The sequence below is a fragment of the Myotis myotis genome, unplaced genomic scaffold, assembly GCF_014108235.1.
Source record: "Myotis myotis isolate mMyoMyo1 unplaced genomic scaffold, mMyoMyo1.p scaffold_m19_p_3, whole genome shotgun sequence".
Classification (NCBI taxonomy): Eukaryota; Metazoa; Chordata; class Mammalia; order Chiroptera; family Vespertilionidae; genus Myotis; species Myotis myotis.
This window is the reverse complement of record NW_023416335.1, coordinates 163518669-163546331: the sequence shown is the minus strand read 5'-3', so window position 1 is coordinate 163546331 and position 27663 is coordinate 163518669. Positions and strand designations below refer to the sequence as shown.

Sequence of the window (27663 nt, the reverse complement as noted above, 5' to 3'; positions counted from 1 at the left end):
AATAGTGATGGAAGGAGACTTGACTTGCAGTGGTGAACTCACAGTACAGTTTACAGATATGTATTATACAATTGTACACCTGAAACCTATACAATTTTATTGACCAATGTCACCTCGATAAATTCAATAAAAAAGTAAACAAACTATTGGGCCCAGTGTATTTGGAGATTCAGAATCTTTCTGGAAGTTTTTAAAGCGCATTTGTTGTATATTATGTGTTTTCATAATTGTGTTATTTCTATAGCATAATTTTGTTTTCCTAGACTTAGTGACAAAAGTGAATAAGGCATCTCTGTAGGTGCTTTTAAGGAATTGTTTGTTTTATAGGACTGTTGATTCTGTTTATTTTTCCCAGAGAAAATTTGTCAAAGGACCTTTACCTGATATCTCAAATGGACAGTGATCAGTTCATTCCAATTTGGACAGTTGCCAACATGGAAGAAATAAAAAAGCTAACCACAGACCCCGAAATAATTCTTGAAGTATTGAGATGTATGTAAAGCATACCTTTTAGCTTATTCTTTAAGTCAAATAATTAAATGTTCTTTTAATATCTGATTAGACAGGGAATTGTTTTAAGTTCCTATTTCTTGCTACTCTATTCCAAACATTTATCTTTACTGACTGGTATATAGCTTCTATAGCAATTTTATACCTTCATTGTTAATTTTGATACCCAGTTACACATATAAGAAATTAAATCTCAGTTTTCTGGGCTATTAGAAAGTTTTATGTATCTGTTTTTTGTTTTTGTTCATCAATTTATGTTGTTCATTATATTCCATAAATGAGTGAGGTCATGTGATACTTATCTTTCTCTGACTGGCTTATTTTACTTAGCATTTTCACACTCTTTAAAGCAATCTATTTCAAACCTTTGAACCCATGTAGTACATTTTACATCACAGTCCAGTACATATACTATATACTCACACATAACAAATGCTACACAGATTAATTCTAAATGCTTACAACAAACTCATTTCTTTTAGTCTAAACTGATTCACAGCCTATTAAAGAGTTGTAACCTACAGTTTGACAAACACTGCTGTAAAATTTGGTAAGGAATTTATATTTTGTTTGAGGTTCTAAGAATTTTTAGTGATGTTTGTATCTAATAAGTATTTCTTGGTAACCTCTCATGTGGTTTTTGCTAACTACTTGACTGAATAAAGGCAGATCTTAATTTTGATATAAAATATGTTGCTGGAAATGTTTAAAAATTAAATATAGCAAGTTCAATAATAGACTTACTACTTGGGAGTAGAGGATTTTCATTCTCAGAAGGCTAAAAAATAATTTTGTGAAATCTGAGTGGTTTATGCAGACATCATTTCTTAAAATGATCCAATCTTGTGCGTAATTCTTGGTTTAAGCGCTTTAAAATATATATTTCAGAGAGGAGAGGAGAAGGAGAGAGAGAGAAACATTAATGATGAGAGAGAATGATTGATGGGCTGCCTCCTGCACGCCAACTACTGGGGGATCAAGTTCGCCATCTGGAATCAAACCCGGGACTCTTCAGTCCTCAAGCCTACGCTCTATCCACTGAGCCAAACCAGCTAGGGCAAGCCACTTCTTAGACTATAATTTTAAGAAGAGTTTCTTCACATATTAAAACTTAACTGCATTTCCCCAAGTAGGGAATAAATAATGTGGTATGTGTGTATGGAGAAATTGCCTTATTAGTTATGTGCTGCATGCTCCTTGAAGGCTTTTTTTCCCCCCAGCCACAACACAGTGGCAAATCGCAAAGTAGGTACTCTGAATGTTTTTGTTCAAAGAATAATATTTGACAGTGTTCTTTGTATAATCTTAAAATATTTTATTGTAACTTTAATCTTTAATTCTACAACTTAATTTCTTTGGGATAATAACCTCTGCTAATTTATTCAGTTGGATGTAGAAATGAATAGCTTACTTTTAATGGCATTACTATCTCTACTTGTCACTTTTGAATGAAATCTTTTTTAAAATTTCAGCCTCTCCCATGGTACAAGTTGATGAGAAGGGTGAGAAAGTGAGACCAAGTCATAAGCGTTGTATCGTGATTCTTAGAGAGATTCCTGAGACAACACCGGTAGAGGTAAATTATTAAGCATTGTTAACGCTGAGTTCTCTTTACCTTTTAAATTGGAGGAGTTAAAATAAGCAGAATGTGTCCGTGTCCTCATCAGTTTCTGTGAATAGGATAAACACTAACTTGTTTTGTAAACTTCGAAGAATGGTGCAGAGGGAGGAAGAAGAGATGATTGTATGTTCTTAGAAGGGGAGACTGAAACTTGCAATATGTTGATTTGACTGAATGGCAATTAAAATATAAATGTGCTTTTGGGAACTTGAGATTTATCTGAAAGAAATGAAGAAGAAAAATATGAATAAGGATTAATGGGTCAGGACTAACCCTTCTGGTTAGCAAAATATAGAGCAAAGTTGCAGCAGCCAGCTGGTGTGGCTCAGTGGTTGAGCATTGACCTATGAGCTACGATGGTTCGATTCCCAGTCAGGGCATATACCCGGGTTGCAGGCTCGATCCCCAGTGTGTAGCATGCAAGAGGCAGCTGATCGATAAGTCTCTCTCATCGTTGATGTTTCTATCTGTCTCTCTTCCTTCCTCTCAGAAAAAAATAAAAAAATATTTATACATTAAAGCAAAGCTGCAGTTATAAAGATAATATAGTACAGGTACAAAAATAAAATAATACTTGAATGAAACAGTATAATCCAGAAATAGGTTCTTTTATACAATAAGGTATGTATAATAGCATTTACTTGATAATTAGGTTCTTCCAAATATTGTGCAATATACTTCAGTTATTTAAAGCCTCAGGTTTTATTATCTTTTTTACAGACAAAGTTAACTGAGCTTTAGGATGGTTAAATAAGTTAGCTGAGAACACTTGGGCTGTTTAAATAACAGAATCTGGATTTGAACTTGATCTCTCTGATTTTGAAGCCTGTGTTTCTTAACCACTAAGCCATAGAGCTTCACACTGAGTTGTCATGTTAAGGCATAGTAAATTAGAGAAGAGGAGAATTATATCTCCAGAATGCAGTGAGAGAAATTGGAAGAGAAACTCTCACGAGATCTTTGATTTAAAATTATGAACTATGTCAAAAGTAACAAATTGAAAGGAAGATTGCAGAATAGGAAGAATATTTGCAATATTAAGAAACAGTATATACACAGACCTGAATTCTAGAGCCAAACTGCCTCAATTTGAATTCTAGCCTTTTTACTTGCCAGTTCTATGACCTTGGGTAAGTTACTTGACCTCTTTTGCCTCTACTTTCTCATCTGTTAAATGGGATAATAGTAACAAGTAATTCATAAAATTTTTGTGAGAATTAAGTTACTATATAAAGACCAGTAGGAAGCATATAAAATCACGCTTAAGGTTAAATATTATTTTTTAAAATACATATTTTTATTGATTTCAGAGAGGAAGGGAGAGAGAGAAAGAGAAACATTAATGACGAGAGAGAATCATTGATTGCCTGCCTCCTGCACACCCCTACTGGGAATTGAACCGTGACTTTCTGGTTCATAGGGACCATGCTCAACCCCTGAGCCATGCCAGCCAGGCCCATTATTATCACTAGAGCTCACACACATGGAAAACAGTAAATAAAAGGAACGAGGCAGCAACATACTGTTCATTTAAAAAAAAAAAAGTATGTCCAGCTGGTGTGACTCAGTGGTTGAGCGTCGTCATATGAACCAGGAGGTCAGGGCACATGTCTGGGTTGTGGGCTCCATCCCAAGTGTGGGGCGTGCAGTAGGCAGCTGATCAATGATTTTCTCTCATCGTTGATCTCTCTCTCTCTCTCTCTCTCTCTCTCTCTCTCTCTCTCTCTCTCTCTCTCCCTTCCTCTTTCTCCCTCTCCCTAATTCTCTGAAATCAATATAAATACATTAAAAAAAATGAGTAAAGCAAGTACAGATGACTAAAATAGCCAGAGAATGTTGACCTAGGCCCTAAAAACTAAAATTCAGATTAAAATGAGATTTGGGCCCTGCCAGTGTTGCTCAGTGATTGAGCACCAACCTATGAACCAGGAAGTTCTGGATCCATTCATACTGATATTTCACCATGACAAAGAATGTCTCTCAGGCAACAAACAAAGGGGAGAATGCTTTTGTTTTTAGGGAAATCGAAGATAGCACAACTTTAAAACATTAAGAGGCTATCAAGAGTGCTAATGTTGCTACAGGTGTGAAAATGCTCACAAAACAATAATCACAGGCAAATTGAATAGGTAGAAAAATTGTTGATTTGGATAAAGGAATAGCAATGATACATGAAAAATGAGTTTAAGGCTAGTAGAGGGTAGTTTGATAAATTTAAGTGTTTATAGATTAAACAGTATATTAGACGCACTATATATAAGGAAGTTTAACACAATCACTGGAACAGATTAATTCAATTTACATGATTTCTAATGTGAAAAAAGGATTTCAGTTTTTTAACAAATTGCTTCTCAGACAGCCTCCCTGAGTGAATTAAAGAACTGAGGTTCCACTGTACTTAGCACCTAGAAAATGTTAAGGGAGGACATACATTTCCTTTCTTTCCTTTTTTTATTTTTTACTAGAGGCCCAGTGCATAAATTTGTGCACTGGGGGTGGGGGGGGTGGGGGGGGGGGGCTCAGCCCAGCCTGTGCCCTCTCGCAGTCTGGGACCCCTCGGGAGATAACGACCTGCTGGCTTAGGCCTGCTCCCGGGTGGCAGAGGGCAGGCCCAATCCCTAGGTGCAGCACCTGGTCGGGCTCAGAGCAGGGCTGATTGGGGAGTTGGGGCACCGCCCCCTGTCACACTCAAGGCAGGGTTGATGGGGAGGTTGCGGCGCCACCCCCTGTCACGCACAGAGCAGGGCCAATCGGGGTTGGGGCGCTGCCCCCTGTCACGCACAGAGCAGGGCCCATCGGGGGTTGGGGCTCCGTACCCTGTCACGCACAGAGCAGGGCCCATCAGGGGGGTTGGGGCTCCGTACCCTGTCACGCACAGAGCAGGGCCGATCAGGGGGTTGGGGAGCTCCCCCTGTCACGCACAGAGCAGGGCTGATACGGGAGTTGGGGCACCGCCCCCTGTCACACACAGAGCAGGGCGGATCAGGGGGTTGGGGCATCGCCCTCTATCACCCACAGAGCAGGGCAGATCAGGGGGTTGGGGCGCTGCCACTGTCACAGTCAGGGCAGGGCCGATGGGGAGGTTATGGCTCTACCCCGTCATACACAGAGCAGGGCCCGTGGGGTGGGGGGTTGGGGCGCCGCACAATGTCACACACAGATCAGGGCTGATCAGGGGGTTGGGGTGCCGCACCCTGTCACACACAGAGCCGCAGGGCGATCAGGGGGTTGGGGAGCTCCCCCCTATCAGGCACAGAGCAGGGCCAATCAGGAGGTTGGGGCACCTTCCCGTCACGAACAGAGCAGGGCGGATAGGGAGGTTTTGGCCCCGCCCCCTGTCACACACAGAGTCACGGGGCGATCACGGGGTTTGGGCGCTGCCCCCTGTCACACTGATCCCGGTGCCGGGAGGCCTCGTGCCTCCGCTGATCCTGGTGCTGGGAGGCATATTACCCTTTTACTATATAGAATAGAGGCCTGGTGCATAGGTGGGGGCTGGCTGGTTTGCCCTGGAGGGTGTCCTGGATCAGGGTGGGGGTCCCCACTGGGGTGCCTGGCCAGCCTGGGTGAGGGGATGATGGCTGTTTGCTGCTGGTCACACACCCTTCAGGGTGGGGGTCCCCACTGGGGTGCCTCGCCAGTCTGGGTGAGGGCCTGAGGGCTGTTTTCAGGCTGGTGGGTGACGGAAGCTCCCAACTGCTCCTTTTTTTCTTTTCTTTTTTATTCTGGGCCAGCTTTAGCTCTGAGGCTCCAGCTCTGAGGCCTCAGCTGCTGAAAACAGGTATCTGGTTTGTTTTGGTTCTATAATCGAAACCCTGTATCAACTCCAGCTCTGAGATCCCGGCCAGCTGAAAGCTGTTTTCTGGGGTTTTGTTTAGCCTCTATATTTGTTACTATGTTTCTTAAACTGCAAGCTCAGAGGCCGGCAAGGTAGGCAGGGAACGTTGGAGTCCTCCGTCACTGAAGCAAGCAAGCCTCATGTTAGTTTCAAGCTGCCTGGCTGCCGGCTGCCATCTTGGCTGGCAGTTAATTTGCATATCTCGCTGATTAGCCAATGGGAAGGGTAGTGGTCGTACGCCAATTACCATGTTTCTCTTTTATTAGATAGGATTTTGACACAATGAGAGATTTTTCTGGAAGGAAAATTGAGCTTGCCCCTAGGAGTGAAATACTTCAGTTTTGATTATAAAGTAGGGCTCTATCCCTAAATTATATACACTATTTATGCTATAACTATACATGTTTTTGTTTCAGAATATAATCTGCTCTCAATAGAAAAATGGCAGAAGCCATAAACAGTTAATAAGTAAAGAAATAGAAAGGACCAAAAGTCATGAGGAGAAGAAATAACCTATTATTGATGTTTTTTAGAATTAACTAAAATTTTGGGGTTTTTTTTTTAGGAAGTGAAAGCTTTGTTCAAGAATGAAAATTGCCCCAAGGTGATAAGCTGTGAGTTTGCACATAATAGCAATTGGTATATCACGTTCCAGTCAGACACGGATGCACAACAGGTAAGAATAAAACTTTTCTCCTAATTTCAGTCCTAGTGATAAAAGAAGTGGTATACTTTAATTGAGAAAATGTGTGCTTACAGCACTGTCGAGCAACTTCTTAACCTTTTTGATTTTGCTTATTAATGGTTTTATTTTTTATCAGCTGCCTAAAGACTTTTCAGTTTTAATTTGAGAAATTTATTTCTATCAAAAAAATTTAACATGGAAGTTTGGAAATCATATATTAGTAGTTAGTATTTCTACTATATAGCAGGCCTAGAATAAATATATAACTTTCTGATTCTTGAAATTTTGATACTGTGATTTTACTCTTGATGTTATGTCCTACTTAAAGAAAAGTAATATTCCTTTGAAACAGAAACATGTCTAATAGCATTTTAAAACCACTTACTGGTTTTTGTTTGTTGATGTTTTCAGTTTGAGGGTTTTTTTTGTGTGTGTGTGTTTGTTTTTTCTGTTAATCCTCACCCAAGGATATTTTTCTATTGATTTTTTTTTTTTTAGACAGAGTGGAAGGGAGGGGAGGGACAGAGAGAGAAACATCGATGTGAGAGAGACACATCAATTAGTTGCTTCCTGCAAATGCTCTGATGGGGCTGCGATAGAGCCTGCCACTGAGGTACTGGCGCTTGACTGGAATCAAACCCAAGACCCTTCAGTCCACAGGCCAATGCTCTGTCCACTGAGCCAAATCCGCCAGGGCTGGTTTTGTTTGTTTGTTTGTTTGTTTGTTTTTAATTTTTACCTTGGAATGCTGTCTGATCGAACCATTTAAAAAATATGTAGCCCAGCCAGCATGGTTGAGCGTCGACCTATGAACCTGGAGGTCAAGGTTTGATTCCCAGTCCAGGCACATTGCGGGCTTGGTCCCTAGTTGGGGGTGTGCAGGAAGCAGCCGATCAATGATTCTCTCTTCATCATTGATGTTTCTGTCTCTCTCCTTCTCTCTTCCTCTCTGAAATCAATAAAAATATATTGGGGGGAAAAAAGATTAGTGACATTTTGGGTCTGTTTGGAATTTTGTGCATTTTATCTCCAATAATCCATAGTAGCTTATCTACAGTAAATGGTGAACTATAGCTGAGATCTTAAATTTTTTCTTTTTCATTCCATATCACCTGCATAATGGAATCACCTTCATAATTCTTTTATTGTTTAGTTTAGAAATAGTTGCTAATACCAAACTCTGGATAGAATAAAGATGGCTTTAATGAAATGCTTGAATGCTAATGAAAGTTCCTTTCTGTTTTGTTAACAGGCTTTTAAATATTTGAGAGAAGAAGTTAAAACATTTCAGGGCAAGCCAATTATGGTAAGAAACATTTGTAAGTAAGACTAGCATCTAACAAGAAAGATTTTTGTTGTTTGTCCATTTGAGAGTTTTAAAAACACAAATGGATAATATTTTCTAAAACTCATAATGATTTCCAAGAAATTTCTGACTTATGTAACGTGCTACTTCAGAAAATTAGTTGATGGGACATCAAAATACTTTCTATACAGCAATTTCTTTCTAAAGCATAACTTCAAAGAGTATGAAGTTTTAGTTAGATGCTGACTAACAACATGTAAGGTAATCCCAGACCTCAAAATGAATAGAAATAATTTTTTAGTAACAAAGTGGAAAACATTTGTAATGCTTTCATCCTCATCTCAATTCACTACATCATTACATTAACATTCAACCATTTAGAAAACCTGGGAATTGACACTTGCTCACTTTCTTTACATGTCTGATCTATCCTCAGGTTACATGAAATCTGCCTTCAAAACTTCTTTCAATCATTATTGCCATTGTTGACTCAAATAATTAGAGTAGCCTTTTAACTGTGAGACCTTCAGCATTTCCCCCTTACAGTTCATTCTCCACATTACTACCAGAGTTACTATCTAAATTGGAATCCTGAACACTCACTCACTGACATGCTCCTCTTTCCTTATGTAATACAGAGTGAGGCAAGAGTAGATTTAGACTTGATCTTATGGAACATAATACAATAATATATTATTTATTATTGTATTATTATTATACAAAAATAACCAGTTTCACACACTCACAACTGTAAACCTACTTTGCCCCACCCTGTATACTATTTCTAAGTGCAACACATTATTCTTATTGAGCTCTTACTGTGTATCAGTTTCTTTTCTAATCACCATTATATGTAGAGTCATTTAATTCTTAAGAGAACCTAATAAGGTAGGTACTTGTTTTCTTTCTCTCTTTTTTAATCCTCACCTGAAGATATGCTTATAGACTTGAGAGAGAGAGAGACAGAGAGAGACAGAGACAGAGAGAGACAGAGAGACATCAATTGGAGAAACATTGATTGCCTCTCATACGCACGTGCCCCAACCAGGGGTCAAAGAACAATGTTTCTGGTGTATGGAACAATTGCTCCAACCAGCCATGTTTTCTCTCTTTTACTGGTAAGGAAAGTGAGGCATGAGAGTTACCTGCCAAGTGTCACACAACTAGTAAGTAGAAGAACCAGGATGAGAGGAGCTTAAATTTATTAATAGATTATATGTCAGACACTATTCTAAGAACTTGACGTATTTAAATCTCATTATTGCTGTGTGGTAGGTGGTGGTATTACTTTTCCTATTACAGATGAAGCTCTCTGCCAGTTGTCATCTTATTTCCTCTGCCTCTAAGCCTGTTGCCACTATTATCTCCTTTTCCTGATTGAGGCTATAAAACTATTCTCCTAGGTCTTCTAATAGCTTTTAAGTTTTATATATTGGACTTAGGACTTAGAAACATCTGGAATTAATTTGATATAGTATAAGATGGGTCTAATTTCATTTTTTTCTCTCAAAAAATGGAAAGTCAGTAGTGTCAACAGTTACCTGGGGGACAATTGACAGTTTTACTCTACATCAGTGGTTCTCAACCTGTGGGTCGCGACCCCTTTGGCAGTCGAACGACCCTTTCACAAGGGTCGCCTAAGACCATCTTGCATATCAGATATTTACATTACGATTCATAACAGTAGCAACATTACAGTTATGAAGTAGCAACGAAAATAATTTTATGGTTGGGCCACAACATGAGGAACTGTATTTAAAGGGCCAGAAGGTTGAGAACCACTGCTCTACATTATTCAACATTATAACTTTTAAATGAGAATATTTCTCTGTTAATTCAGGCCTATTGTGTTTTTTAATTAGTTCCTTAAAATAATTTTTGTTGCTCCCCCCCCCCCCCCCGTTGTGTCTTAGTGATTAAAAGAACAACAACACATTATTATATGTAGAAACCTTGCCTAACTCCTTTATTATATCTAGTGGTTTGTTGGCTCTTTGTATTATCTGTCTGAGAGATCATATCATCTATAAATAATGACTATTTTGATCCTTACTCTCATTTCTTATAGCTTATTACTTTTCCTGAGATTTCAGGTGTAGTAGAAAATGTATACATATTTCATTATAAAAAATTTTTCTTCTTTGCCATTTGGTTTTCATTTATGGTTCTTTTGATTAGTCATCACATAGTGTTCTTGCTAGGAGATTTACATATTCACATTAATTTTCATATCGTTCATTAAAATCGACCTAGCACCCAGAAAGACAGGTGCAGGAGCCAGAAGTCCTATATTACAGCCCTTGATGCTGTTTTCAGCTTTAAGCTCTTTGATCTTGGGAGTGTTAAGTTACTTCTGAGGTTTTGGTTTATTTCTTTGAAATGTGCATGCTTTTTATTTCTGAAGTCCTGTGATTCAAAAGCAGTGATCTTAGAGTACAAAGAGACAAAGTGAATGTTTGTCCATCCATATCTGCATATGTTGATAATTTCATTAAGAGACAGTGCTTCATCTCATTTCAATTGGCCTTTGTAACTAGGAATATTAAATTTTATCTGGGTTTCATATAGATGATATCTATGTCAATAGAAAATATTTCTGTTGTATATTTTATTATTTCACAATTTTAAGCTTAAGAAATGGGAATGTACAATACAGTAGGTCCTTGGGTTACGTAGGAGATCCGTTCCTATGGCATGACATAACGCGATTTTCGCCGTAAGTCGGAACCCACCTATGTCACTCACATGGAGCACATACACAGCAGTAATGAAGTGAAACAGTAAAAAAAAATTTAAAAGAAAGATAACAATTCCTGACCTTTACTTGTGGTAAATAAATAATAAAAAACATAAAGCACATATGTATATACATCAAAATGACGGAACTTTTTTCTTTTTATAAATAAATGGGAGATGGCAGCATAACCACGAAACGACGTATGTTGAGTCCATCGTAACCCGAGGACTGTCTGTAGACACTCATCTGCTTCTTACACATAATAGAGCTTCAGCATCTCTTTATTCACTATTGTTTCGAGTATATACACAACTTTGTTCATGCACATCATGATTTATCCATTTTTCTCCATGTATAAACATTAAGTTGTTTATTTGTTTATAAATAACTAGAGGCTCGGTGCACGAATTCATGCACCAGTGGGGTCCCTTGGCCTGTCCTGTGGGATCAGGCTAAAACTGGCTTTCCGACATTCCCCGAGGGGTCCCGGATTGCTAGAGGGCACAGGCCAGGCCAAGGGACCCCACCAATGCACGATTGGAGAAAGGGAGGGACACGGGAGGTTGGCCAGCCAGGGAGGGATCGTGGAAGGGTGTGTCTGGCCTGTCTCGCTCAGTCCCTATCTGCCGGACCCCAGCAGCAAGCTACCTACAGGTCCGAGTGTCTGTCCCCTGGTGGTCAGTGCAAGTCATAGTGAGTGGTTGAGTGGCCTTAGCATATCAGTAACATATTATGCTTTGATTGGTTGAACGGACGACCAGACACTTAGCATATTAGGCTTTTATTGTAATAGGATAATATTGCAGTGAAAAATATTTTGAAGTGTTTTATTGTAAAATATACATACATGCAATTTACCATTTTTAAGTGTGTAACTCAATAGCATTTAATACATTCACTTTGTAGTGCGACCATCACCAATATTTATTTCTAGACATTTTGCATCACCCAAAAGAGAAAATCTATACGAGTTAGGCAGTAATGTCCCATTTTCCCTGCCCCTAGTAACCTTTAATCTATATTCTCTGTCTTTATGAATTTGCCTATCTACATATATATAAAAGCTTAAGTGACCTTTATGACTGAACAACCTTTATGACACTCAACACAGGAGCTTGCTCCCTGGTGGTCAGTGTGCTCCCACAGCCAACTTCCTGCGGCCAGCCAACCTCCCATGGTCCCTCCTCCCAGCCCCCATCTGCTCCCATCTGGACTGGGTGAGATGGCCCTGATTGCTGGCCAGGCCAAGGCACTCCACCCATGCACGAATTTGTGCACTAGGCCTCTTGTTTTAGATGACTGCATATAAGTGCAGTCATGCAATATTTGTCCTTTTGTGTCTGGCTTATTTCACTTAGCATAATGTTTTCAAGGTTCATCCATGTTGTAGCATATATCAGAACTTCATTACTTTTTATGGGTTCTTAACTCTCTTTGGCTAGTATGAATAATGCTATACAACTATCAGTTATTTGAGGTATTTACCTAGACATTACTGGCAAATATAATACCATGTTTAACATTTTGAGAAGCATGAAACTGTTTTTGCACAGCAGCTCTACCAGTTTACATTCCCAGCAATGTAATATGATTCAAATTTTTCCACATCTTATCAACATTTGTTATTTTCTGCTTTCTTAATAAAAGTCATTATAGTTTGGGGTTTCATTTTCCTAATGACTAATGATGTTCAGTCTTTATGTGTTTTTTTTGCCATTTGTGTATCTTTTTTGAAAATTGGGTTGTTTGTTTTGAGTTGTAGTAGTTCTTTATATATTTTAGATATTAGTCCCTTATCAGATACATGATTTGCAAATATTTTCTCCCATTGTGTGAGTTAATCTTCCTTCTTTTTGAAAAATATATTTTTACTGATTTTAGAGAGGATAATGTCCTATGTACACTTGAGAAAAATGTATATTCTAGAGTTTGAAGTAGTATTTTTTAGGTCCAATTGGTTTATAGTGTTGAAGTTCTCTATTTGTTGCTCTTCTGTTGATTATTCATTATTGAAAGTGGGTTAATGAAGTCTCTATTGTAGAACTGTATTCTTTTAGTTCTGGCATTGTTTGCTTTATGTATGTAAGGACTCTGTTGGTAGATGTATGTATGTTTACAATTGTTTTATCTTTTTGCTTAATTGAACTTTTTATCAATATATAATGTCCTTTGTCTTTTGGAACCTTTTTTGACCTAGTATATTTTGCCTGATAATAATAAAGCCATCTTAGCTGTATTTTGGTTACTATTTGCTTGCATTTTGTTGCTTTCAATGTCTCTGAATCTAAAATGAATCTATGATAGACAGCACATAGATGGATTCTTTTTTAAAATTCAACCTGTCAGTCTCTGCCTTTAGTAGAGTTTAAGCTGTTTACATATCAAGTAATTACTAATCAGGAAAGATAATTCTGCTAACTAGGTATTTGTTTTCTAGGCGTTTCCAACCTCAGTTCCTTAGTTAACTGCCTGTTTTTTTTTTTCATTGAATTGAACTTTTATAGTGTACCAATTTTGTTTTTCACCTTACCTGTACTGTATAATTTTAAGTTTAAAAAAATTTTTTTTAGTGGTTCTCTTGGGGCAGTGGTTCTCAACCTTCCTAATGCCGTGACCCTTTAATACAGTTCCTCATGTTGTGGTGACCCCCAACCATAAAATTATTTTCGTTGCTACTTCATAACTGTAATTTTGCTACTGTTATGAATCGTAATGTAAATATCTTATATGCAGGATGTATTTTCATTGTTCGCGACCCACAGGTTGAGAACCGCTGTGGGGGGTTACAGTTAACATCTTAAATTTATAACAATGTCAATTGAATAGTGTACAGATACTCTGCTCCTATACTTCTTTGTCCCTTCCCCTTTATATTTTTTACTTTCACAGGTTACATCTTTATATATTTGTGCCCATTGATATCAGTTTATATTGTCTTATTTCCATTTTAAATCATATGAGGAAAAAAAGAGGACTTACATAACAGAAATACAGTAACTTTTATTTTTCTTTACCTAAGTGATTATCCTTGGTAATGTTCCTTATTTCTTCTTATGGCTTTGAGTTACTGTCTGGCTTCATTTCATCTGAATAAGTCTCATTAGCATTTCTTGTAAGGTATGCTTACTGATTCCTTTTTAGCATTTTATTTGTATATCTTTTTCCTAATTACTGTTAGGTTTGTCCATAGTTTTCATTAGATCATTGAGCGCATTTAAAATTTAACATCTTTGACCAGTAATCCAGTAATGCCAATGTCTGGACTTCCTCAGGATAATTTTTATAACTCCCCCCCCCCCCCCCCCCCGTGAATCACTGTAGTTTTTTCTTTCTTTGTATGTTTTGTAATTTTTTGTTGAAAACTGGATATTCTAAGTATTTATAAGATGTTAACTCTGGAAATCTGATTCTTCTACTCCTCAGATATTACTGATGTTTTGCTTGTTAAAGGCCTGTAACTTTTCCAAACTGTTTTTGCAAAGTGTATATTCCTTGTTGTGGTCACTGAAATTTCTATTCCATTATCTCTATCTACATTCAGCCTGAGATCTGACAAAGATTTCCATAAATGTCTGGCTCCAGATAGGGTAATGGTGGTGGTGAAGGGTTCTGTCTCTTAGTTAGGGTTTTTTGAATTTATTGGGGTGACATTGGTTAATAAAATTATATAGACTTCATGAAGTAAAATTCTGTAGTTTCCTAACATCTCCATTTATCCCTCCTTTACCCTTTTCTACCTCCCCCACTTCCTCTTTCCCTCTGGAAATCACCAGTTTTCTGTGTTTATTGCTCAATCCCTTTACCTTTTACTAGTACACCCAGCCTCAACCCCTCTCTTCTGACAGCTGTCAGTCTGTTCTCTGTCTCTGAGTCTGGTTTATTCATTAGATTCCACATATAAATGAAATGAAATCACAGTAGTATTTGTCTTTCTCTGACTGGCCTTATTTAATTTAGTGTAATGGTCTCCAGGTCCATCCATGCTCTTGCAAAGTGTGAGATTTCCTTATTTTAGGCCGATTAAAGTTTTAGGTGTCACCTGGTAATCTGCTGCTTCAGAGAGGGTCATAATTGAGGCAGACATCAGCACAGATCCCTCAGGTATCCACCAGACTAACCACAACACACCCAGCATATTTGACAGACAAAGTCCTCACACAACCTGCCTTAGCACCAGGCAGCCACTCCCAGAACACAGGCCCCTGAGGAATGGAAGTAGTAGCTATGGTTTGTTGTTGGTTTTTGTTTTTTCCCCCCACTTAGGTAAGATCAGCCGCCTCTCCCTTTATTAAGCACTCCACTAGTTGTCATAAGTGTCCAAGCACTCTTTCTTCCTCAAATATTGATTCACTGGGAGCTAGTCTGCCATTTTTCCGCTATTCAATTTTTTGTTTATTCATGCAAATACAGTCATGCACCACTTAACAAGGATAAAAAAGAAAAAAAGAACCAGTCAAAAATGAAGACTGCAGGAACTGAAATGAAGAATGCATTACATGGAATCTCATTGTAGTTTTGATTTGCATTTCACTAATGACTAGTGAAATTGAGGATCTGTTCTTGTGCTTATTGGCCATTCACATATTCTCTTTGGAGAAATGTCTATTCAAATCCTTTGTCCATCTTTGAATTGGCTAGCTACTGTATATTCTTGAGTGTAGTTTAACATGATTCTCTGTCCCCTGTATTTCCTGCAAATTGGTAGCTAGATCTAGAGGCTTCAATAGAATTGGATTTGATTTTGGAGCAGTGGAGAGAGAGAGAGAGCATAAGCATATAAAATATTTGTTATGTCTCTTAGGCTAGCTGCTACTGCTCTTTGGGGAACTCTATTCATTAAGGGTTGAAGAGGTACTATTTCTGTGTTAATCTGTTTTCTATTTATTAGCTGAAACACTTCTATAAAGAGAAGCTTGCCCTCATCTTCATTGCCCTGAGGTACATCTCATTGACAAAATGCATGATAAATGCTTGGTTCTAGCTTTTATTACCTGTTTTTGAAAATAATGCATTGATTCTCTGGCAACTTTCAAAAATGACCATTCAGATTTTTTTTTAAGATTTAAACATATTTGGTGTGCTTATTGTCCTCTGAGTTTACTTATGAGTTCTCTTGTTATGACCCTTATAATTTTCATTAGCTTGTTTGCTCTCTAGTGCAACAAGGTAGATGAAGCTTTTGTATTTTTTGTGTCAAGACTTGGGGTCAGCCAACTCTCTGGAGTCCCTGTGTTACTTTTACGGGGAAATGATATTTTGTATTCACTGGCTTTGCATAAGGAGTTATTGTGACTAAATACATGTTTTGTCTTGTGTTTTTGTTGTTGTTTGTTTTTTAAGACAAAATACATGATTTTTTTAAAGATAGTCTTTATTTTTTTTTTTAATATATTTTTATTGATTTCAGAAAGGAAGGGAGAGGGAGAAATAGAAATATCAATGGTGAGAGCGAGTCCTTCATTGGCTGCCTCCTACACAGCCCCTACTGGGGATCAAAAGTGCAACCCAAGCATGTACCCTGACCGGGAATCAAACTGTAACCTGGTTCATAAGGCAACGCTCAACCACTGAGCCACACCAGCTGGACTCCATCGTGATTTTATACTGATGCTTCCGCTTTGAATTCAGGTGGCATAGTTTTTACATCTTCAGTCTCACATTTGTTTCTCCTTTTTCCCATGTGAAAATCAAACCTCAGTGACTCCAATATAATATTGATTTGATGAATCCCATAGTCACATACAAAGTATCAGAATACAATACCAGTAGCAATATAATTCTGAGATATTAAGAAAAATTCCATACTTTGCCTTTTGGGTTATTCGTAAGGAACTTTCATAACAGTTGATTTTTTAAAAAATTGATTTTTAGAGAGGGAAAGGGAGAGGGACAGAGAGAGAAGCATCAATGTGAGAGTGAAACATCAATCCGCTGCCTCCTGCATGTCCCCTATCAGGTATTAAGCTCTCAACCAATTGAGCCAAACTGGCCAGGGCACAGTTGATTTTTATTTTGGTTCGAAGCCACTTAAAATTTCTCTGTTATATTATTAATAAATGCACATTTTGGCCCATTTGCTTTTAACTTTTACACATTGATTTTTTTAAATTTGATTTTCAGTATGTGCATTGTTTAAAAGCAAAATATTTTCAATAAATATTCACACATATACAAGGTGTCCCAAAAATATGTATGCACACTTTGAATAATTATAAAGACAGTGTTGCCTGGCTAGTGTGGCTCAATGGTTGAGCGTCTACCTATAAACCAGGAGGTCATGGTTCGATTCCTGGTCAGGACATATGTCTCGGTTGCGGGCTTGATCCCTAGTAGAGGGTATGCAGGAGGCAGCCGATTAATGATTCTTTCTCATCATTGATGTTTCTCTCTCTCCCTTCCTCTCTGAAATCAATAAAAAAACATTTTAAAAGAGTGTTTATGAAAATACATTTTATTTTCAAAATGTAATATAATCTAGACATAGTGTGTGTATACATTTGGGACACCCTGTATATGTGTATGTAAGTATGTCTTCATATTTCCATCTGACTTAGCGAGAGAAGAGCTTGTGATACAGCCTTGCCTTTTTTTCTTTAATCTGTATATTCTAGAAGTCACTTCATAATAGTATTTAGAGCAATTACTCAGTTCTTTTTATATCTGCAGGTTACTTACTCAGTTGTGTGTATGTATCCTGATGCGTTCAGCCATCGATGGAATGTTGGGTTGGTTTGTGTGTGGTGGGGAGAGTCTGTCCTCCACCCTGACCCTGCATTACAGATGGTGTCAGTGAATAGCTGGGTGCATCCTTAAAAAAACCAAAACTACTTTGGCCCTGGCTGGGTAGTTTAGTTGTTTAGAGCATCATCCTAAACAAGGATGTGGGTTCGATTCCAGTCAGGGCACATATAAGAATCAACCAATGAATGCTTAAATAAGTGTAACAACAAGTATCTCTCCCCCTCTCTCTCCCTCTTCCCCTCTCCCCCTCTCCCTCTTTCTCCCTCTCTCCTTCTCCATTCCTTTCTCTCTCTCTAAAAATCAGTAAGTAAAGAAATAAAATAAAAGACTGTTTTGGTCCGTGTATATTTGGGAAAGATTTCTAGAATTGGGATTGATGTTCATAAGAGTTGTGCTATTTTGCATGCCCATCTTAATGTATCAGATTATCTGTTTTAGACTTTGCTGATTGTATAATTGAGAAATTTAATTCAACTTTAATTGCATTTCTCTTAGCAAGGTTTAGTATCTTTTTCATATGTTTAAGAGTCATTTGCCCTTTTTTTTCTGTGAACTCTTTATTTTTCTAACTCATTTTTAGGTAGGATTGTTGGCTTTTAGATCTATTTTTAGAATTTATGTATTTGGAATATTAACAGTTTCACTGTTTGGACTTCTGTGTATTTGCCATACATAAGTTTCAATTAATTAAACCTGTCATTTTCCTTTGCCTAATTCTACAATAGGCAGAAATAATGTAGTCGTGTAAAATAAGTTAAAAATTTTAATTAAATATATTTGTAAAAATATACACTTAATCCTTTGTAATTATGTGTTCCTCTTTCTTCTAGGCAAGGATAAAAGCCATCAATACGTTTTTTGCTAAGAATGGTTTTCGATTAATGGATTCTAGTATGTATAGTCAGCCCATTCAAACTCAAGCACAGTATGCCTCACCAGTCTTTATGCAGCCTGTGTATAGTCCTCACCAGCAGTACTCCATCTATAGTATTGTGCCTCAGTCTTGGTCTCCAAATCCTGCACCTTACTTTGAAACACCACTGGTAAGTGAGATCTTTACAGAATAATAAAATTTTTTCACTCAAGCTGAAATTTGAAGAAATCAGCTAGAGTGGGAGTTCATGTTTTGTTTTGTTGATTGTTTATTTTCTGTTTTTTAAGTAATGATGAGGCTATATAATATCCCATCGCAAATGTATGCATATGACTAAATGTTTCTATAATTTTATTCTTTAGATTTTGCTGTGTGAATTAAAGTTAGAGACTGGATAAATCCATTGATTTAAATTGCTTTTAGTTTTGTGAAACTTACTCAAAGAAAAGTGTTCTTTATGAAGTAATGGACCAGTGATTTCTTGTTCTGTAATGTACTGCAAAAGTGAAAACGTAAAATGTTTAAAATTATTTTGAGCTAGAAGAAATTGATGCTAGGTTAAGTCGTCAGAAATTTCTTATGACCTTCACATCAGATGCTGCCTTTACCATTAACTGTTTTTAAACATTAAAATTTTCTTTTAGGCTCCGTTTCCAAATAGTAGTTTTGTGAATGGCTTTAGTTCACCAGGATCTTATAAAACAACTGCTGCTGCTGCTGCTGCTGTGAATATGGGTCGACCATTCCAAAAAAATCGGTAAGATAAAAATCATGGCTGGAATTTATTGTAAGCAGTTCTCAGTAGTTCTTACAGAGTCACTGTGTTCATTGCAATGCTTATTTGCAGATTCAGTGGAAAGGAATTTTTTTGTTTTGCACAAAATATGTGAGTGATTTAATCTAGAATTTATAAACACGCTTTGACCTCATGTTGATAATGGGATAAAAGGACTTGGGGCTGAGATGGTACATGCTGATTTTTTTTTTAAATAAAGGGAACAGGAAATGTTCTATGGCAGCAACACAAAGTCCAGTGTGTAAGTGCTTTTAGTGTTAAAGAGGCAACACAAAGTCCAGTGTGTAAGTGCCTTTAGTGTGTTAAAGAGGTAACACAAAGTGGTTCCCCCACAGGTTGCTGTTAATTTTTAATTACAGAAATAGCACATGAATACTTTCTTATATAAATGCAAATATTACAGTAAAGTGTTTTGACACCCCCCCCCCCCAACCAAATCTTTGTTTCTTTATTTCTAAGAAGTGACCACTGCCAGACCTTTATTTATTTATATCAGTCAAGGAGAAAGTAACGGTATAGGGCCCTCATGCAGTTTATTATATTGTATTGGCCTTATAACAGCCCAGTGATGATCACTAGACCTACTTAGAGAAAATAGGACTAACTTTCAGAAGTCGGGGCATTTTTCTACCTTTCATACTTTATCTTTCTGTCACTATACTTCTTCCTTTTTATCTTTTATCGCTTATTTCTTTCTTTTGCCTAGATTGAGATTGTTAGTCCCTCTCAGTGAAGGGTAAGATTATGAGATCTGAGGGCTGTTTAAACCTAACTTGTCCATTAGGTCTCTTGAATGCAATGAGAAAATTGAAGTGAAAGTTTTTGAACAGGTAATATAAATAGCTTAGCTACTTAATGGGGTCATTTTCAGATATGATGGATAATATAAATATATTGAAAATTACGTGTTAGTTGACATTATATTATTTTAATTGCGACTAAAAACCTACTTTGTGACAGAAAGTATCTGGAAAAGTATCTCATATTAAACTCAGCCCAACTCTGTAGCCTGAGTTTTATCTTTAACCTAATTTTTTATGTTCTTTAAAGAGTAAAGTAGGATAGCTGGAAATGCGGTTGTAATTAATGTATGAGGTTTTAAATCCCTATTCAGAGAGCCAGGAATTGACATTGTGTTATTAATATAATTTGTAATTATTCATAATTTGTAATTATGAAAATAGACTGGAAAAAAATGGAGCATAAAAACTGCAAGCAAGGGGCTAAATATAAGTCTTATACTCTCTCGTTTAATCTATAGAGCCAACAGTGGATAGAGTGTTGGCCTGTGGACTGAAAGGTCCCAGGTTCGATTCCAGTAAAGGGCACATGCCCAGGTTGTGGGCTCTATTCCCAGTAGGGGCCGTGCAGGAGACTGCCCATCAATAATTCTCTCATCATTGGTGTTTCTATCTGTCTCTCTCTCTCCTTTCTTCTCTGAAATCAATAAAAACGTATTTTTAAAAAATCTATAGAGCCAAGATCCTCAGTTGCTTGGACTTAACTTTAGATGTTTTAACTATTGATTAAACTACATCTTCTCTCCTTTACCATAGCTTCATCTGCTTATAAATTGTAAGAGTTGGGTGCCTATGCACATGATCCAAGATAAAAGTTACTTTTGTTAGAAGTAGCTTTCTTTGTTTTGTCTTGTTTTTACCAGATTTCATACCTTAATTCATGAAGTCATGTCAGGCTATTAGTTGTATTATATCTTCCTAGTTATATTTTATGTCCCACGTATGGATCATTGAACAACAAATTTCATTTGGCAAGGGATACTTAGTAAGAAGGTGGGATTTTAATATATTCCTTCATTTTATTTTTGTTAAATGTCATTCCCTTAAAGAGCCTTTTTATACTTTTTTTCTGATTTTCCCTTATGAAAAAATTTTTTTTAAGCTTTATTGATTTTTTTTTTTAGAGAGAGAGAGAGAGAAGATGTGAGAGAGGGAGAAAGACATAACAATATGAGAGCATCATATCAGTTGGCCGCCTCTTGCATGCCCCTCCTGGGGATCGAGCCCACAACCTGAGCAAGTGCACTGACCGTGACTCGAACCAGCAACCTTTTAAAAAATTACTGATTTTAGAGAGAGGAAGGGAGAGGAGAGAGAAACATTGATTGCCTGCCTTCTGCATACCCTCTACTGGGGAAGGATCAAACCTTACAACCCAGGCATGCACCCAACTTGGAATCAAACCAGCAGCTTCCTGGTACATGGGACGACGCTCAAACAACTGAGCCATACCAGTTAGGGCTCTCCCTATGAAAATTTAATACTGGAGATTATGTATGTATGTCTGTACTTTATACATAAAATTAATAAGAAATTAATAAGGTAGAGGCTTGACACAGATTCATTAATAAGCTTAAAGCCTGGCTGACTTACATGTGTCAAGACTGCAGCTTATGTTAAAGAAAGAAGCTAAAATCGTAGTTTTAGCCTGAGTATCTCAAAGAACTTTGGATTTTCCCCCAAATGTCTTTTAACAACTTTTTAATGTAAAAGTTCTTTGCCTATTAAAAATAATGTATCTAGGACATAAAAGGGTTTACATTTTTATAAAACAATTTTATGTTTAACTTAATTAATGGAAAACAGGAAACAGCAAAAAACAGTTTTTAACTTGGCCTATTAAGAGTTTCTACCATTAAGAAGAAAGATGTTCTGTCTGTCTTGATTTATCCTCTCATATATATGATCATTATTTCTCATAGCGTGAAGCCTCATTTTAGGGCATCAAGTGGTTCAGAACACTCAACAGAGGGATCTGTGTCATTGGGGGATGGACCAGTAAACAGATCTGGTTCAAGAAACTTTCCAACTGAACGGCATAACCCTATAGTAACAGGACATCAGGAGCAAAGCTACCTTCCAAAAGAGACTCCAACTTTGCCGATTGAACAGAATGGGGATTATGGTAGGGGCAGGTAAGTGAATATGGTAATAAATCTGGAAGGAAATAAGGTATATGAAACTCCTTTTATCATAATGTATTTGGAAACCATGATCTAGTGTTAAGTAAATACATTTTTACTTAATAATAGTTCTTCATAATTATTAAGAAATTTAGAGTGTTTATATAGAATGTAACTGAGTCAGATTTATGAAAGTTATTCTGAAGTTCACAAAGAATGGTTTAGGAAGATAAAATCCCATCTGCATTATAGTTTTAATTTCCCACAACTATCTGATTGATTGATTGATTTTAGAGAGGAATGGAGCGAGACATTTGTTGATCCACTTATTTATGCATTCATTGGTTGCTTCCTGTATGTGCCCTCATGGGATTGAACCTCCCAGCCTTGGCATATCAGAGCAGTGCTGTAAAACCAACTTAGCTACCCAGCCAGAGCTAATTTCTTACAACTTCTAAACTAAGGGAATGTGGTTATATATAACCTAACTTGCCTGAAAAAAAACATAACTGAACCCTAATCTGCTCCTGGTGTGGAGAGAGTGCTTCTAATAAAAATATGCATAGCTTACTTCGTGGTGGTGGTGGTGGTGGTGATCGTAGTTGAAGTTTTTGGTAGATTTGCTCAGGATCCCTTCAGAAGAATACATATTTATCCTATATAATAAAAGCCTAATACACTAAGTGTCCAGTCGTCCGGTCAGCCATTTAACCAATCAAAGCATAATATGCTAAGGCTTCTTAACCACTCACTATGACGTGCACTGACCACCAGGGGGCAGACTCTCTGACTGGTAGGTTAGCTTGCTGCTGGGGTCTGGCTGATCGGGATGGAGTGAGACTGGCTGGACATGCTTAGGAGCCCTCCTGGGGTCCCTCCCCAGCTGGCCAACCTCCCTGGCCCTGATTATGTACCGGTGGGGTCCCTCGGCCTGGCCTGTGCCCTCTCACAATCCAGGCTGAGGGACACAACACCCCCCCCCCACCCCACCCCTGCTGAGTGCATGAATTTCGTGCACCGGGCCTCTAGTCTTTTAATAATAATGGAAATTTAGATGTATAGATACTTAAAATAGAAATACACTCATTTTCTATGAAATGTATAAATTTGAAGAAACTTATGAGTTCTCCCTCCCACCACCCTTTGTTTTGTTAAAAGGAGAACTCTTTTCAGAGGTCGAAGACGACGAGAAGATGACAGAATCCCAGTAAGTATTTTTTTACTTTTAATTACTGCTGTTAATTTTTCTTTTCTTTTGTGATTTACTATGGCATTGACTTGTGATCTACCTTGACTTTTAGGTTTCTACTTGATTGATTTTTAAAAAAAAAATATATTACTGATTTCAGAGAGGAAGGGAGAGGGAGAGAGAAACAGAAAGAAACATCAATGATGAGAGAGAACCATTGATCGGCTGCCTCCTGCACGTCCCCCCTTGGGGATTGAGCCCATAATCCGGACATGTGCCTTTGACCAGAATCAAACCTGGGACCCTTCAGTTCGCAGGCTGACGCTGTATCTACTGAGCCAAACCAGCTAGGGCAGTGGTCGGCAAACTGCGGCTTGTGAGCCACATGCAGCTCTTTGGCCCCTTGAGTGTGGCTCTTCCACAAAATACCGACTTCTGCATATGGGCCACGAAGTTTCAATCGCACTGTACGCACATGTGCGCCCGCACGTGGTATTTTGTGGAAGAGCCACACACAAGGGGCCAAAGAGCCGCATGTGGCTTGCGAGCCGCAGTTTGCCGACCACTGGGTTAGGGCTACTTGATGATAGTATTCAGCCTAAGGTATGCAGCCTGTGCTTGACCCTGAAATATACACCATTATCACGCTCCCTCCACCCTTAAAATGCACATATAGTTAAGGATTTGACCTGTGTTTCTCACTTTCTTAAAAAATTACTTGAGTATCTAATATTTTCACATGGTTTAAAAATAAAAAATATGAAAATATTCTATGAAAAGATTAAAACTCTTACTTTACTAACAGACATTTAAGCAGTTTGAATCTTGTGGTTGTATATAAGTGCTATTACAAACAGTGCAATGATAACTTCATAAAATTATTGTTTCCTATGTATGCAGTATCTGAAGGAGAATCTCTAGAAGTGGGATTTCTGGGTCACAATTTAATAAGTTGCTGCTAAGTAGTTTTCTATAGAGGTTGTGCTGATTTTCATTCCTGTTTATCCATCATCTTACAGAGGATATGATTTTATTTTATTTTTTTATAGTTTATTAATCACTAGAGAGGAAGGGAGAGAGAAACATTGATGTGAGAGTACAACATTGATCAGCTTGCCTCCTGCACGCCCCCCACCAGGGATTGAGCCCACAACTCAGGCATGTGCTCTGACCAGGAATCAAACTGTTAACCTTTTTGGTGCATGGGACGACGCTCAACCAACAGCCACACCAGTCAGGGCAGGATATGATTTTTTGCCAATCTGATAAAGCATATCATTAATTTTTAAAGCTCTGTTGGATGGTGTTAGAAACTGTTATACTGTTTATTAATTGTTTGGAGTCAATTTTCTACCTGCTGTTAATTCTTATATCCACTAATCTTATAAAATCGCTTAAAGAAAAATGTTTATAGCTAAGGCCTAACGTTCTTATTTGAATCTTAATGCCTCAGATTATTCATATTTTGATTTTTTGTGTGTGTTTGTTCATAGTGACTACTTACCATTTCTTAACTGGGCCCAAAAAGTGTTGAGGAATGAAAATGATGTAGGAAGATATAGAGGTCTCAAGAAAACTCTGTCTAGAATTTACAGATATATCATAAATGTGTAATATAATGCTTATTTTACATGTGTAAGTAGTGAATTGTATACATATTTAAGTAGTATACATATAGCTTACTGTTGGTTATACATATAAGTTACACATACACCACATTTATTAAGTATTAAAAGCATACACATTTTCAAAGAAGAAAGTGTATTGCGTTATAACAAAGAGTAGTCCTTAGGGCAAACTATGAACCCTTTAAAACAGTGTTGTTTTTTCCATTTATAGCTTTCTATACTATGGGCAGCCATGAGATTTTAGGCAACAACTTTTTAAAGATACCATTGAAGCAGTAACATCCTCAAGTGGCCCTGAACAGTTGAGAGGAGAAATTAGGTTTGAGGTCTGTTTAACATGTTAAAAAATGTCTGGATTGAGGACTGAAGGTTGAGATGAAGAAAAAGGAGACAGGCATGTTTTCCAGTAGGAAGGGCAGGAGTGAGGTGCCCTTGTGCAGGAGGGCGATGTTAGCTAGAGATAAAATTTAGGATTTGTAAACTTGCTCATAGTAATTGAAGTCATATGAGTAGATGAGGCCATGGCAGGGGACTCTCTGTATAGTGAGTGATTTTTTTTAAAAAGGGTCAAAAATGGAACCTTGGGGAACATAGTGGCTTTGGGTTGAAAAATGAGATTGTTCATCATGTTGTTTGAAGTATCCAAGTAAAGTCTGAGTGGCAATGGCTGATAGGCTGGCAAATGGATATCTGGGTTTCAGGTGAAGGTCTGGGCTGAAAATAAAGTGTACAACTCAATAATTTTTGGTATGTTTTCAGAGTTGTGCAGCCAAAAGTTACCAAAAAGTGAAAAATTGTTTTAAGGATTGTTTGCATGTAGATAATAGTTAAAGTCATGAATAAAGGGTATCATCACACAGGGAAAGTATGGGATATGGAAAGTGAGAAGTAATGACTGTATAGAAATCAAAAACCATCAAAAGAAGTAGGCAGGCAGAGAACAGCACATGATTATCAGATCTGTGCATCAATAGAAAGGTGTGTCACAGAAGCTAAGGGAGAAATGAGCTCCCAACGGAAAGAATGTTTACCATGCCAAATGCTATAGTGAGGTCATGGAAAAAAGTCTGCCAGCTTTTGCATTGTGGAAGGCATTGGTGACTTGTCAAAGCAGTGGTATGATGAGTACAGAGGTGAAGAGGTAGAGGAGGAGGTACAAATGAGAGGTTTGTCAGAGGATATAGAGAGTGGTTAGGATGAAAGGGACAGATGAGATTTTCAAGGAAGGATATTGTTCTCTCTTGAGACTGTATGGAAGGGTGAATGATGATGGCAAATTTATGTGAGGTAGGGGTTTTTTTTGTTAGAAAAGGAGGTATAGCTAATTTAGAAAGCAAAGAATAGTGGAGATTGATTAGAAGGCTTAGGAGTGTGGCAAAGTTTGCAAAATAAACAAGAGAGGGAGCTAACTAAAGGTATGGAGGACTGATAGACTATGAAAGCTCATGTTCTCTTCAGCAGCACATATACTAAAATTTGAGCAATGTAGAGAAGAATTACATAGCCCTGTGGAAGGATGACTTGTAAATTTGTGAACCATTCCATATTAAAAAAAAAAAAAAAAGACTAATAAGAGTTCAATTAAGATGAGAAGCCAAAAATTTATAGGGAAACAATTCTGTACATTAGGGTAGAGTTTGTTTTTTGAAGTTTCAGCTTCTGTGGTACAGGGTTAGAGAATAAGGTAGTCATATGACCTGTTTTATGATTTGTGTCTTTTAGAGACCCCAACCTTCAACAGCTGAAGCAAAGGCTCCAACACCAAAGTTTGACTTATTAGCCTCAAATTTTCCTCCTTTACCTGGAAGTTCATCAAGAACACCAGGTGAACTTGTTTTGGAGAGTAGGATGTCTGATGTTGTTAAAGGTGTCTGCAAAGAAAAGGTAAACACTAAAACATCCAATCTTCTACCTTTTGGGGACTATAGTATTAGCCTATGTTTTAAGTTATTTAGGTTTTTGTTCTTAATAAGTATTTCTAATATAGTTTTAATTCAGGGGATTGTCAGTATCCATTGAGTATTATAAAAAGATTTATGATAGTCCTGTGGCCACGTGGCTCGGTTGGTTGGAGCATCGTCCCCTACGTCCAGTACATCAAAAGGCTGCAAGTTCGATTCCTCCTTAAGGCACATACCTAGGTTGCGGTAGGGGAGGCAACTGATCAGTGTTTCTCTATCTCTCTCCGTTCTTTATCTAAAATCAGTTAAAAAAAATACCCTCAGGTGAGGATTTTAAAAAAACTAAGAAAAATATTTATGATAAAGCTACAAATAAAATATTTTGTCATTTTTACATGTCTTTGTCGGTCATTCAGCTTGATAGAACTGATTAATGCAAGCCAAATGGAAAGTGTCATTTCCACTTAAGTGCCTATAATTAACCAATGATATAAATGAGAATTTTAAGCTAGTTTGGTAAACTCAGTTTTTAAATAATGGAGAGTGGATGTCAAAATGTTAGGATACCTCATCCTCTAATATTTTCGAGTTAGACCTCTTAATATGATAAATTCCCATTCCCCACAGAATTTTCTCATGTTCTGCCCCCCCCCTTTTTTCTAATTCTATTGTTATTTTAATAGCACATGTACACAGTATACCTAGGCTTGTAATGGAAATAGTACCCTGCAACCACCTTCAACTCTAGCTTTTCTCTTGACATTTGTTCCTGTATTTCTAATTAACATGGTTATACTGCTATTTTTTTTTTTACCTTTCAGTTATAGACATCTATTAACTTTACATTCTAGAAGCTAAGTATTTAGCTCTCTTAAAGCAACATATTCTTCTCATCCTCCCAGTAGATTTTACTT

The 27663-nt window shown here is 37.5% G+C and overlaps 1 protein-coding gene and 1 non-coding gene across 9 annotated transcripts in view; both read left to right on the top strand.

The window, feature by feature from the left end:
- The window catches only part of LARP4 (La ribonucleoprotein 4), a 79422-nt gene that overhangs the window by 27893 nt on the left and 23866 nt on the right, over positions 1 to 27663 (top strand). For 6 of the 8 annotated variants that reach the window (XM_036301974.1, XM_036301979.1, XM_036301977.1 and 3 more), the window contains 9 exons: positions 356 to 492; positions 1983 to 2086; positions 6535 to 6645; positions 7907 to 7960; positions 18269 to 18481; positions 18957 to 19069; positions 21831 to 22043; positions 23190 to 23238; positions 26571 to 26732. In XM_036301974.1, the coding sequence (XP_036157867.1) occupies positions 356 to 492; positions 1983 to 2086; positions 6535 to 6645; positions 7907 to 7960; positions 18269 to 18481; positions 18957 to 19069; positions 21831 to 22043; positions 23190 to 23238; positions 26571 to 26732 (1156 nt within the window). The remainder of the gene's footprint in view (positions 1 to 355; positions 493 to 1982; positions 2087 to 6534; positions 6646 to 7906; positions 7961 to 18268; positions 18482 to 18956; positions 19070 to 21830; positions 22044 to 23189; positions 23239 to 26570; positions 26733 to 27663) is intronic. The other 2 variants (XM_036301975.1, XM_036301976.1) reach the window with 2 other exon arrangements.
- LOC118652285 lies at positions 26296 to 26399 on the top strand. The gene has a single exon (XR_004966542.1). It is a non-coding gene; the product is annotated as a U6 spliceosomal RNA (small nuclear RNA).